This window comes from Chelonoidis abingdonii, chromosome 4, assembly GCF_003597395.2.
Source record: "Chelonoidis abingdonii isolate Lonesome George chromosome 4, CheloAbing_2.0, whole genome shotgun sequence".
In the NCBI taxonomy this organism is placed as follows: Eukaryota; Metazoa; Chordata; order Testudines; family Testudinidae; genus Chelonoidis; species Chelonoidis abingdonii.
In genome coordinates, this window is record NC_133772.1 from 88,575,728 (window position 1) to 88,590,302 (window position 14,575).

At 46.3% G+C, this 14,575-nt stretch overlaps 1 protein-coding gene across 6 annotated transcripts in view; it reads right to left on the reverse strand.

The window, feature by feature from the left end:
* STARD9 (StAR related lipid transfer domain containing 9) overlaps positions 1 to 14,123 on the reverse strand; it is a 171,119-nt gene extending 156,996 nt beyond the window's left edge. For all 6 annotated transcript variants that reach the window (XR_004373843.2, XM_075065444.1, XM_032781495.2 and 3 more), the window contains exon 1: positions 14,000 to 14,123. Coding sequence is in view for 5 of the 6 variants with exons in the window: in XM_075065444.1 (XP_074921545.1) it covers positions 14,000 to 14,046 (47 nt within the window). In the remaining variant the exon portion in view is untranslated. The remainder of the gene's footprint in view (positions 1 to 13,999) is intronic.
* Positions 14,124 to 14,575: the final 452 nt, after the last annotated feature.

Below are 14,575 nucleotides of genomic sequence, written 5' to 3' on the forward strand. Positions count from 1 at the left end.
GGATGAGGAGACCACATCTGTATGCAGTATTCAAGATGTGGGTGTACCATGGATTTATAAACGGGCAATAAGACATTCTCCGTCTTTTGCTCTATTCCTTTTTTAATGATTCCTAACCTCCTGTTTGCTTTTTTGACCGCCTATGCACATTGCGTGGACATCTTCAGAGAACTATCCATGATGACTCCAAGATCTCTTCCTGATTAATTGTAGCTAAATTAACCCCAACTATATATACACAATATGCTGGGGGCTATTTTTTCCAATGTGCATTACTTTAAATTTATCCACATTAAATTTCATTTACCATTTTGTTGCCCAATCATTTAGTTTTGTGAGATCTTTCTGAAGTTCTTCACAGTCTGCTTTGGTCTTAACTATCTTGAGCAATTTAGTATCATCTGCAAACTTTGCTACCTCACTGTTTATCCCTTTCACAGTTCAGAGGTAGGGTATTGGGGAGGCGAGGAGGTTCTGTTTTGTTTGCAACATTCCAGACAGCAATTTTAAAGATATTAGAATGTGAAAAACGAAACTGCAATTATTCTACTTAAAACTGAATTTCTGCAACTAGTAGCAACCTCAATACGGAATTAATTAGCTGCTCTCTTCTATCTTTTTGTCACTCAGGTAGACAGACTAATCTGCTAATGAGGATTTTAATATTAACATAGCCCTCTTAGCTACTATTACATTGGAGGTAACCTTTACTCAAATGACGGTCAGCAGTCTCCAAAGAACTGTGCTAAGACTTAACCAGTTTTACCTTCTTAACCAGTTATTCACCTAAATAATATGCTGCCTGGAAACAACTTTGAATAACAGGCAATAATTTGACAACTGTGGAATTAGACAGGAACAGAAAGGCTAAATGATACTTGTTTGTTCCCAGTTCTGTTTAAGATATGGTTGTTGGGTTTTTAGCTGTCTTTGCATCTTAAGGACTACAAGAACAAAGTTTGTTTAATGAAAGCAAACAGACCTGGCAGACAAAAAATTAAAAACCGGCCTAGAAATGAGGAGGTGTGACATGGGCATTCAGTTCTCCTGCATGCCTCCTCTAAGGGCTGTGTGGGGCACTTCAATCTTTTTTCCTCCTGGCACCCCCTGTAGGTTGTTGACTTCATTAGGCAGGCTCAGCCCTCTAGCCCAGTCACTTAGTCAACTATTAACACCCCTCCGGGGTTAACAAAGGTCCAAAGAGGATCAGAGCTGTTCAGAACAGAGCTCCAGTAAAAAAAGTTAAACTCCCTGGAGTTTTTATAAATTATTGGGGGCAGCGTGGGGTCCCCAGGAGATTCTCTCTGAGAATTTAAGCCCTGACAAAGACTATCACGTGCCCTTGTTAGTGTCTTCAACCCTGTCTCTGGGCCCTTTGAATCTAGCCCCTTTCTCAGGCTTTTAAACAAGCTGTACCCCCTTTCTGGGGCTTAGACCACTCCAGCACTGGCTTTTGGGGGAATCCATGCATGCCCACTACTCCAGGCCCCAAGCCCGGGACCCTGTAAACAGCAGGTATGTACTGCTGCCTTCAGTTCTCTCCTGCTCTTCCCTTGGCCTTTCCCTCCACCCCCATAGTCCCTTTCTCTTCATCCACTACCTTAGGGTTACAGTTTCCAGATCCTCTCCCTCCCAGCAGTAAATGCAGCCTGTCACACACCGGTGGCCACAGCAGAACCCCTACTTTGCACTCTGGCCTCAGCCACAAACTGAGCTGCTCGCAGGCCCTGCAGCTCCTTTTATCTGAGCCTGCTGGGCTCTAATTAGCTGGTTCTAGGCAGCCTCTCTAGATAGGCCTAGAGGACCCACCTTTGCTGCTCCTTTGCTGGGTCAGGGTGTGGTAGAACCACAGGGCCTCCAGCAGGGGGCCCATGAAGGACCTGGTCACCTCGTCCTGTTGGTATCCAAGAAGTAGGCGAGAGGAGCCCACCCACTGCTAAAGGACCTCCCTTCAGCCTAAGGGGAGGATCCACAGGTCCGTGATACCAAATAATTGCTAGGAACAATGAGATAACAGGAATGGGAGTGAGGACACAGGGCTAAACGAAGGGAACCGGACAGGGACACTGAGCAGAGAGCCCCGGACAGCGCCCACTGCTCCTCAAAGGTGTCAAGGGAGCCAGTGGACACTGCTCAGAGGAACTCTGCCCAGACGTGTGAATGGACGAGAAGCGGAAATAGGCCCCACAGTCGCAGGAAACTCCTTCAGTCAACCTCCTCTCCCTGGTTTTGTAGATGGCCATTTTACCCAGGGCTAGGAGGAGGTTGACAAGGAGGACCCGCGACTTTGTGGGGCCATGGATGGGGAGTGCGTAGATGAACAGGTGAGGGGGCAAAGTGCAACCAAAAATGTAATACTATATCCAAAAGGAGCCGGAATAGGGGCTGCAACCTGGTGCATTCCACATATATGTGCGCCAGGGTCTCCCTCACACCGCAAAAGGGGCAGGTGTACGGAATGAGAGTGAACCATGCCAAGTACACGCCCAAGCTCACAGCTCCTTGAAGGATCTGCCAGTTGACATCCCTGGTGGGCCTAGGAACCAGGGTGGAATATAGGCTGGCCCACTGAGGCTCCTCATCCTCCAGAGGTGGCAGAAGGTCCCACCACTTCGTGCCGGGGTGGGACGCGAGGGTGAGGACCTGAAGGGTGTTGAGCATGAGCATGTACAAATGTTTTCGTGGCGCGGTCTGGAACTGGACCGGATGCAACTCGAGCAGCCAGCTCACGGTAATGGGGTAGGATAGCTTGGCAGGTCCCCAGGGCAGGGGCCCAGTGAAAAGGTCAGGAGTGCCTGGGGTGGAGGGTGGGTAGGACCCGGGTCGAGGAAGACCTGAGCAATGGGTGGTAAAGCAGCCCTCACCTCCTGAAGTACACACCAAGGAGTACAAAGTCTGGAGAGCCCCATGCACTGAGCGAGCATCAGCGGATCCAGTCAGTCTCCCCGGTCATAGTCCAGGAGGTCTCTGACTCTGGTGACTTCTGCCAGGACCAACCTCTGACACACCGAGGGGGACTCCATCACCTGCACATGAAGCTGGGTGTTGTGTACCAGGGGCTCTGCGAGGAGATCTGCCCCCTTGGCGGCCGCCACGGACCTGGTGGCCAAAACCAGTTTCCAGGTCTGGAGGAGGTCCTGGTAGAAGACCGACAGCCCAGAGAGGTCTTGCAGAAGACTGCTCTGATGGAGATAAAGGAGATGCCGGTCATATCAGAGCCCACTGAGGCGAAGGAGGAAGGTGTGCGCCAATACGCTCCACGCCGGACTACCTGCACCATACAGGAGCCTCTGCAGGGCCTGGAGGTGAAAGATGAGGACCTGAGTGCGCAGGCACTTCAAGCCCTGTCCTTCCTCCTCCAGGGGTAGGTGGAGGACCCCTGCAGAGACCCAGTGCAGTCCTGGCCAAAAGAACTCCAGAAATCCGGGGCTGGGGCATTGAGCCAATGCCAGAGCATGGACAAGACTACCTGACTGAGCACCAGTGCCCTCCCTCAGAGGCACCAGAGTAGTCCTGTCCATCTCCAGAGCTGCTCTACCACCCTGTCCTCTAAACCTTGCCAGTTCTCCAGCAGAGATCGATGAGTGACAGAAAGGTAAACGCCAAGATAGAGCTAGCCCCAACCCTTCAGCATCAGGACACACCAATGAGGGAGGCTGTCATAAACAGATAGTTAAGGGTTAATGCCTCTTTTACCTGTAAAGGGTTAAGCAGCTCAGTAAACCTGGCTGACACCTGACCAGAGGACCAATAAGGGGACAAGATACTTTCAAATCTGGTCGGAGTGAGTCTTTTGCTTTGCTCTTGTTTAGGTGTTGTTTGCTCTTGGGACTAAAGAAGGACCAGACGTCAACCAGGCTCTCCAAATCTTTCTGAATCAGTCTCTCACGTTTCAAATTGTAAGTAATAGCCAGGCAAGCAGATTAGTTTTATTTTGTTTTCTCAACTTGTAAATGTTCTTTTTTGCTGAGAGGATTTTACTCTGCTTGCTGTAACTTTGAACCTAAGGCTAGAGGGGGTTCCTCTGGGCTATAGAATCTGATTACCTGTAACAGTATTTCTCCATCCTGATTTTACAGAGATGATTTTTTACTTTTCTTTCTTTAATTAAAAGCTTTCTTTTTTAAGAACCTGATTGATTTTCCTTGTTTAAGATCCAAGGGGATTGGATCTGGACTCACAGGATTGGTGGGGAAAGGAGGAGGGATGGTTAATTTCTCCTTGTTTTAAGATCCAAGGGGTTTGGATCTGTGTTCACCAGGGAATTGGTGAAACCTCTCAAGGCTGCCCAGGGAGGGAAAGGTTTTTGGGGGGGACAAGAAGTGCTCCAGACACTGAAATTTCTGGATGGTGGCAGAGTTACCAGATCTAAGCTAGTAATTAAGCTTAGAAGTGTCCATGCAGGTCCCCACATTTGTACCCTAAAGTTCAGAGTCATTAAGGAACCTTGAAAGAGGCCATACCAGTCCAGAAGCTATTTGCTACTGCCATCTGGAAACTGGCTACACCTGATTGTTAAAGGTCCATAACTAAACAGTTTGATGGGAGCTAGTTAACAGTCAGTACTGTCGCAGTAGTGGAGGTTTGTGAGACAATGACTGCTTTGGTCTACCCCCAGGCATTGAACATACCTACTATGTGTCTGAAATAATACCAGGATTTGAGAGAATGGGGTTACCAAACTGCACTGTGACCACTGATGGCAACCACATGCCCACTGTTTGCCCACCACGGGGAGCACATGAATATGTCAATGGCAAAGGATACCACTCAAGCATTATGCAGGCCTTTGATGACCATAAAGGCAAAGTTTACGATCACCAGCACTGGATGCACCAGCAGGGTGAATGATATCATGGTGCTGAGGAGACCTGGCATTACTTGTTTGGACAGAAAGGGACCTTATTCTCTCCAAATAACATGCTTATCAACAGAGTGCTTGTGCCCACTGTTATTTTAGGAAACCCAGCTACTACCCTGGTTCACAAAGCCCTACTCTGATATCAGAGAACCTGGCAGAAGGTTAAACCACTCACTGAGCACAAAAGAATAAGTACAGTACTTAGTTAAGACTGAAAACATGTTTCAATAGTATCCAGCTAATAATAAATAAAATAATATTTCCCTTCCTTTATAAAAGTTCTACACCGCTAAAAAAAAACCCCAACCTCAGAATATCTGGAAAAACCGAGATTTCACCAGTTCCTCCAGCCATATAACGCTTCAACATTAGCTATCACCGTTCCAACTTACACTGCCTACTCAACTTGTCTGCCTCCTAATTTTGTTCTAAAAAGGGAAACACAGTGTTAGAGGGGTATTCAGGTATAATTGTTACAAACATTTTTTAATGTAGCTTATTACATGGGTAATAAATATTTTGAAAACAAAAACCTAGTTCCAGGGCACATTAAGTTACATCAGCATTCTTTAAGTTTTCTCCTAGGATAATATTTTGGTACCAAAGAATATATTCATTAACAGAATTAGAATGATGAATCCATTTGCTGTTCTAAAATGTGTTGATTACAAACTGGCTTAGGTTTCTGCAAGGGCACGTAGAAATTTTAAAGTATATACTCAATCATAAGCCAGTTCGTTTATAAGCTGATCCTATAATTACCCAATGGATAAGTAAAAATGGAAAATTTTTATGACCCATTCATAAGCCGACCGTATAATTCAGGGCTCAGCAAACTTTGGCTCCCGGGCCATCAGGATAAGCTGCTGGTGGGCCAAGACGGTTTGTTTACCTTGAGCATCCACAGGCACAGAGGTAAACCTAAGTAAACAAAGTGTCCCGGCATGCCAGCTGCTTACCCTGACAGGCCAGGACAGCAACTGGTGGGGAAATGTCTTGGAGGGTAGAAGCTGGAGGTCAGGGGAGTAACCCCTGTGACCACCCCCACATGACCCCACCCCTAACCCAGGACCCCCACACTCTCCCCATCCCATCCCTTCCCACCTTATCTGGGGAGGGCCAGGGGGGATGTCTCTGGCACGGTCGCAGCCTGCCCCAGCAGGCTGGGCTGGGCGGCGCAGCCGCAACCTGCCAGCCCCGGAGCTGCAGCTGCTTTGGAGGCTGGAGGGAGCGCAGCATGGCCAGAAGTGGAGAGACTCTGGTCCACCTCTTCCTTTCTAGCTCTGCTACCTCTCCTTGCTCTCTCTGTTGGGGGGAGGGGCTGTGTCTCACCTCTCCCTCTCTATACCCGTTCATAAGCAGACTCCCTTCTCTGGTGCTTCCCCTTTTTACTACAAAAATTCAGCTTGTGAACAAGTATATATGGTACATTCAATATTTAATTATTAATTAATTAAGTATTCACTTTACAAACGTGACAAAAAGATGGTCCCTGACCCAAAAAAGCTACTATTTAGCAACTAACATTAAAAAAAAAAAAAAAAACAAAACCAAAAAAAACCAGTAGCAGGCTAATATTATACTATATTTAAAATCAATTTTTTGAATACCAAGCAGGATCTTATGATCTCCCAGTACCTTATTTTTTTAACTTTAAAATTCACAGACTATGCAAGGTATAAAATTTCTGCACCAACTTCAATCTCCAATGGTGAAGCCCGATGTAGTATGTGCATTGCAGTAGTCTAATCTGGTTGCAAACTCCTAACCAGACACAGATAGTAAAAAGCTGACTGGATCACTGCTGTAATATGATTGTCAAACAGCAGCTGTGTCTCAAATCACCATAAATTGCAAACACTATTAACTAATAGCAGATGTACTCAAACAATCAAAGGATTCAGTACTACCTCTGCCATCTCCTCCAGTTGCTTCTCCCAACCCACCATCACTACATCACTCTTATCTGAGTTGAGCTTCAGCTACCTCACTCTCATTTTCCCTCAATCTCAACTAAACACTGGCTGATGTGCTAAACTGTATCATCTGAATCAGACAAGATATAAATATACAGTAGGTTGTACTCAACATGCTGACAACACTGCACCCCATGCCTCCTTACTAACTGTCCTACTAGCCTCATATACAAGTTTATCAGGAGAGGTGACAGAATGGCATCCTGCAGCACAGCACAGCACACTTGAGAGCTCTTTAGGAAGAGAAGCAATTCCCCACAACTATCTGTTGAGATCTCTCCAAGAGAAGACAATGACACAGAAGAGCAGCCCTGTATACTCCAGCCATGGTTTGCAGGCAAATCACCAGCACCTTGTGATCAATAGTACTGAAGACAGCAAATAGACCTAATAATACCAGCACAGACACCTGGTCTTCATCCACTGTCAGGAGATCATTGATGTATGCAGTCTCAGTGCCATAGTCAGGTCTATACACAGATGGACAAGGGAGATCAATAGCATCTAGACACTGAGTTTCTCACCACAATCTTTTCCAAAAAAAAGAGAAAGATTCAACACTGGTAGATAATTTGCAAGATTGTCAGCATCCAGCAATGATTTAATGAGCAAGGCCACACAATTGATTCCTTCAAAGCAAAATGCAGTCTGTCCTTTAAGGTGTTGACAGTTTCTCCAAATAAAAGACTAGTACTTCCATACTAGCCTTCACCAGCCAGGAAGGACATGGATCCAAAGTACTAGACCAACCAGTAACACATTTTAGCAAACAGTTTGGTAACCATTTGGCAGACAGCAATCGAATGTTAGGATCAGGATTCCGTTCCACCAAAGCCCAAGGCTTTCAGCCCTAGGTGGTGGGGCTCAGGTTACAGGCCCCTGCCTGGGGCTGAAGCCCTTGGGCTTGGGCTTTGGACTCCCTGCCAAAGGTGGTGGGGCTTGGGCTTTGGCCCACCCCACCCAGGAAGGGGGGGGGGGGGGGGCTTGAGTGGGCTCAGGCTTCAGTCCCCGCTCCTGGGGTCGTGTAATAATTTTTGTTGTCAGAAGGGGGTCGCGGTGCAATGAAGTTTAAGAACCCCTGGTCTAGTGATTACAGATGGGGTAACCAAGTACATAAATTTGGCATATTCAATCTGAAAGCAGTGTGGCTGAGACTTGGATCGGTCATATCAGAGACCTGGTTTCATTCTCATTTCTGCTACAAATGACTTAGGGCAATTTCTGATCTATTTGCAAAATGGAAGGGGGTAGGGTATGAAACTTACCTTTCTCCCATGGTTTGAGTAAGGCTTCATACTCCATTAGTACAGGTTTTGAAATACATAGAAATATAAACAGTGGAAGGGGTGAATTTAGAATACAACTTCCTGGCACCCTCCCCTCAGCCAAAGTGTATTTGGACAGTGAATCTCTTACTACCCTGCCACCTGGGAATATCTCTTGGCTTGGTGGTACTGTACAACAGGGAGTCTGAGTCTTTTAAAGTTTGAGATGTACCACAAAATCTGAGACACTTGAGAAGTCTACATCCAGTCCATATCCCTCCTGATGTCCTTATCACCACATTTCCCTCCAGTTACCTACCCTCTTCATCTACAATCCTATGCCTCTGGCTCAACCAACTGCTGCAGCAACTCAGCCTGAAATCAGCAGCACGCCAGATTAATTTTGTAAACTTTTTAAAATAATTGTCCATGTTGTTCGGCGTGTGCACACACACACACATATATATATATATAAAAATTAAAAAAAGCCATGTAGGTATGGCCCATGGTGTAGCCACAGGTAACAGGAAAGGGCAAAAAGAAACTCAAGTCACCCAACCCTCAATGGAAAAACAGAACAAAAAATATTGTGTCCTGCCACTGTCTGGCAAACACACCTCTGATCAGATTATTTCTCTGCCATTGCATAATGTATGGACAACTAGACTGGGAATTGCTGCAGTTTGAAACACCCCTGTTGCCACAAGGCAAATGCAGACAAATGATGGTTTGCTTCACACAGTAGAGAAGGGAACGGGATGCGGGAGAGATCTTATTATTGTGGCTTTGTTTGTTTACTCATTACTAAATCACTCATTTAGTCACCTTGACCCTTCGTTTTCAGGGAAGATCAATCTTGGTCTTAAAAAAAACAGCAATTATTTTACTTAGCTGGTTTTGGAAGTTCAGAGTCCACACCCAGATGACTGTCTCGTTTTCCTTCTTGATTACTCTATATCACCATAATGGATGAGCCAGCTGTAGCAGTAGAAGCTGCTTGAAGAAAAATGAGGGACTCACCTACTGCGGCTCCCTCAGAGACCTAAATTCCAGAGACTACTAAAAGGAATCTACTCATTTCATATTCGGTCTCTCCAGATCTCACAGTACAAAATAATTCCTCCACATAGTTTATTGCCTCACTGAAGTTTTCCAAAAGTGCCAATAAAATGTTTTCTAAGTGTAATGCAGCTTCTTTTCTTTCACTATATTATACTTAAAAGCATTAGAACTTTGAACACTGATATTTTAAAATTACATGTTGGTGTGTGGGAATATGCTGCCATATACCGTACAATCAAAACCTCATGAAGGCAATAATAAATTGCTTCTCATATATATGTTTGATTTGTACATGCTACATAATCTCCTGCATATAGAGTAGGACATCAGACAAGGCTTCCATAGGATCTGCATTAATTCATTAAGGCCCTGTCTACACTGCCAAGTTTCTGCGCAGTAAAGCAGCTTTCTGTGTTGTAACTCCCAAGGTGTACACACTGCCAAGCCACTTCGTATGCAGAAACAGTGCAGTTGCAGCACTCTAAAAAAAAACCAACCAACAACAAAACACACCAACCACCGAGAAGCATAGAGCTTTCTGTGCCAGGGCTACAGCACTGTGGTGTCAGTGTAGACACTGTGGTCGAATACAGCACTGCAGCTGGCCTCCAGGAGGTGTCCCATAATGCCTGTTCTCCCCTTTCTGGTCATTGGTTTGAACTCTACTGCTCTGCCCTCAGGTGACTAATCGTCATCCCCACCCCGTAAATTCCCTTGGAATTTTAAAGTCCCCTTCCTGTTTGCTCAGTGATGCGTGCAGTGGTCTCAGAGCATCTTTCCAGATGGCCATGCCTGCTCCACACACCAGGCAATCCCCCACTTGAAGCAGTCTGGACTAGCCAGCTTCCACAAGGCAATTGCCACACATTTCAACAGCAGGGCAGCTCTCATTCTCATGTCCTTGCACCACAGGGATGAGGCGAGCTCATCACACAGTCCCATGAATGTGGCTTTCCTCATCCGAAAGTTCTGCAGCCACTGCTCGTCATCCCAGATGTGCACCCTGATGTGATCCCATCACTCAGTGCTTGTTACCCCGAGCCCAAAAGTGGCATTCCAGTGTGGTCAGCACCCACATGAATGCCACAGCAATCTCGTGTTGTAGCTACTAAGGGTGGAGAGATCAATGTCGCACTCCTCTTGCCTTTGTAGTTTAAGGAATAACTCCACTGCCACTTGTGATGCGTTGGTCAGAGCGAGCCACATACTGTTCGGGATCTATTCCTGCAGTCCGAAGAGACAAAACATGCAGTACATAACCCACTGAAAGATGCACCAAATGCAGATGGAAGAACGGGATTCCTGGGATGCAAAGCAATACATTATGGACATTGTGACAGAACCCAGGATGCCCCATGACCCCCTCGATCTTCCCACAACTCTTAGTGGCAGAAGAGGAAGAAATGCTCTGTGGGATAGTGGCCCAGAGTGCACCACTCCAAATACCGCTGCAAGTGCCGCAAATGTGAATACACTATTGTGCAGGCAGCTGACAGCATGAACACACAACAGCGGTTTCCGTTCAGCTCTCTGAGCAGTGCTGTAACTCCCAGTGCCGAAACTCTGCCAGTGTAGACATACTCTAAGTAATATTGTTTAAACAGGTGGCTCTGAAATAAGTGAATTTTTATAATGGTTTTCTTTCCCCCTTAAGGGTTGCAGACTCACTTTCTCCTTTTACTTTACAACTCCCTGTATTCCCCTCACTAGGAGCTTTTCCCAACCTTTAAAGTTACTCTAAACCATACATACACACAAAGTTATTTACATTGTATATGAATTCCAATTCCTCACACTTTTAGCATGCATTATTTGTTGATCTCCACTATCATTGCCTTAAAAACTGGAAGGATGGGGGAGGAACTATAATTAATCTATGACAGATCTCCCAATGGAAGACTTTGCAATTATTTGATGAGAGTAATGATGAATGAACTGGTAAAAACCACAACTCAACTTGCATTAAGGCAGTGGTTCTCAACTTTTGTACTGGTGACCCACTTCACATAGCAAGTCTCTGAGTGTGACCACCCCGCCCTTATAAATTAAAAACACTTTTAAATATATTTAATACCATTATAAATACAAGAGGCAAAGCGGGGATTGGAGTGGAGGCTGACAGCTCGCGATCCCCCATGTAATAACCTAACGAACCCCTGCACTAAGGAACACCTGAAAAAAAAAATCCTTGTACACTCTGATGGAATTCTTTTTCCTAAATTAACGTACGATTTGGGAAAGATGCCAGATCAAGAGCACAACTGAATTAAATCCTCCACCCATAAAGTCAGAAACAGCACAGACAAGGGAAGTGCAAGATTCCTCACACTGCTACACTCTGGTAAGAGGGGAAGATCACAGCCCCTGCCCATCCATTCCTTGGTCTCTCTTTCCAAACTACCAAAAATGGTGCTAATTGTCACTGATATCCACAAGGAGCTGGGATAACACCAAATCATAACAGAGGTTTGGCAGTCTTTTTGGAATATTCATTATGCAAGATACAAATGTGTGATATATCACACAATGAAGTACAATGACAGATATGGTAAGATGCAGAGTGAAAATAGTTTCCAAACAATCTGGGCTTGATATAAACTAAAATCTTACAGACTGGAGCCTTTCAGTCATTACCAACTGCCTAGGGTTACTTGGCCCTTTCTTTTCATTTTTGCAAAGTGTCTGAACACCAAAGAAATAGCAAATACAAGAATCTGTCAGTAACATAAAAACAATACTAAACAATTCAAAAAGTCATAATTGGCCTTCTCCTGCTACTGCAGTTTTCCCTACAGTATAACAGCGTGAATTAATGTCAGGATTATAATGTTATTTGAACAGTTATTTTAATTTGATTTTAAACAGGAAGGATTTCACATGACAGTTGCTTTTGAGATAAAGACAAAAATGCACCCAAAAAACTTGTAAGTTTGTGCAAAGGGGGAGGGAAGATGACTACAACTTAAACAAAAACTGCTAACCTTGTTTTATTCAAATCTTATTTTTACCTACCTTTTCCCTCCCTCACACATCACTGATGTAGAGAAAGGACTTCCTTTTGCATTAGCTGAAACTGAGAGCAAGTTTTTAAATTAAGTTATAAACTCAAACTAAACGTATCAAGGCCATGGCAACACTTCCATGCCTCTGACGAAGTGGGTATTGACCCACGAAAGCTCATGCTCCAAAACGTCTGTTAGTCTATAAGGTGCCACAGGATCCTCTGCTGCTTTTACGTCCATGAATGTAAGCGTGCAAGATGTACTACTATATTGTTGGTAAAATGAATGGATTAGTTCTCAGGATGAGAAACTTCCAGAAAAAAATCTTGTCTACAACATAAAAGGGTTATTTATTACAGGTCAGTGAAGCCAAGAGACAACATGACAGACTCAAGTTTAAAAAAAAAAGGCATCATCAAAACAAAGACTCAGAGAGGGAGTTCATGGCAGTTTTCCATTTTTCTGCTATGCTATATTGCTTTTCCCCCCTTCTCCTGACACAAAGTAAGTTACTAGCCACCCATACTTCACACAGCTTCAGTGCTTTCTTGCTCTCTTTCCCCTCCTCCCAAAATTTCCACAGTACACTTGGTTTGATTATACTGTGTATTATACACATAGGTCGCGTTAGAAAATCTGTTCTAACTACAGCATCTTCACGTTTGTGGGAAACGAACTTGCAATCACAGTATTAAGTGAGGTTATAAGAATTCTTCTGGAAGCAAACAAGCCCTAGGGAATGAGTGACATTCTGAACATCCGGCTTCAGCCTACCACGGGAAAAAAAAGAGCAACAACAAAGCGGGGAGGGAGGAAGGAATGGAAGAGGGAGGCGTCTTACAGAGACTGACAATTGCCCCATTTCTGTTGGGAACAAGTCAAATAAACAGCACCACTTTTGTCTGTTTGTTTAAGACGACCTTCCAGGGACCTGGTGATCTGAACAGGACTATTTCAGTCATCTTCCTTGTCGCCTTACATCTAACTTTTCAAAACCGGATTTCTTTTCTTCAGACACAAGCAAATGAATCATAGTCGAATACTTCCCCTTCAGCCACTACCCACATTGAACATAAAATATCAGTGATGTATCTGTTAACAACCTCAAAGCGCCAAAACCCAGAAAAGCTACCGAGCTGCCATGTCACTGGGTAATTAGCAAACAGTACAACGGAAAAGAAATACAATACAGCACATACAAATGAGAGGGGCGGGACACGCATTTCATGCGGGGGACTGGCTAGCAGAGCTTCACAGCCAGGGAAAGAGACAGCGCGGGGTGTGTGTGTAAGAAATGGTCTCCACCTTCACACTCATCATCCCCCTTCTTACTAGCCTGAAGCAGTATTATTTGGACATTCAGGTGCACAGCATCTCTCTAAACACCCTCATGCTTTCCCGTGGACCCTCACTCAATTCCTTCTTAACTTGTTGGATCTATATGGTTGCTTCCCTCTGCTATTTATATAGTACTGTGCATTTACGAACACATTCCACATACACCCACTGTTCGTAAGCACTTAAGCAGCACTCACGCACGTGCATACACAGACATAGCGTACACATCTACACGGCTGAAGTGCCTCCGACAAATCTCTCGCCTTGGTACAGGGGCCCCAACCGCTCTCCGCCGGCGCAAGCAGTACGGCCGAGGCGTACCCGGTTAGAGAACGCAGAAGACACACGGACGACCCACGTAGCGTACACCTGGGTGGGACAGGCACAACGCCGCGGTTCACGCGTGCAACCCAGTCCAGCCCCAGCACCGCCCTGGGGCGCCCGCGGTGCACACGGAGCCCAGCTCGGCCCGGCCTTGCCCCCCAACCCCCGTACCTTTTGCTCAGAGGCCGAATCCGGACGGCCACCTTGACATTCGCCATGTCCCGCCTCAGCCCCGGGGGGGAGACGCCGCCGCCCGCGCCCCAGATCACATCGCTGCCCGCGGCAGCCCGGCCACCCCGCGCTCTCGCTGCTCCCCGGCTACCGGGGCTCCCCGCTGTCCCCAGCGCCATAGAATTGGCGGTCGCGGTCCCACCGCCCAGCGCAGCCCCCTGGCGGGAGGAACCTCGCGCGTCCCGCCCCGGGGCGGGCTCGGCTTCCCCTGCCCGGAGCGGGACAAGGCTGGTGCGTTGTGTGGCCGCTGCAGAGAGCGATGGTAAAACAAGGGCAGCTGGGCTGGTCCCCGCCGTCATTGGCCAGCGCAGCCGCGCCCAGGGCTGTTGCCGAGTTCGGAGCGGGGATTCCCCGGAGCCCACTGCCCGGGACTGCATGAACCGTGCGTGTAGGTGTAAAATACACCAGGCACTGTGGTTGAGGCGGGCCAGGCCTCAATGGCAGGAGCCTTTCCACCGCAGAGGCTACGGCTTTCGTTTTCAAGCAGGTCTTTTATGCCCCTGCTGTGGCAGTGAT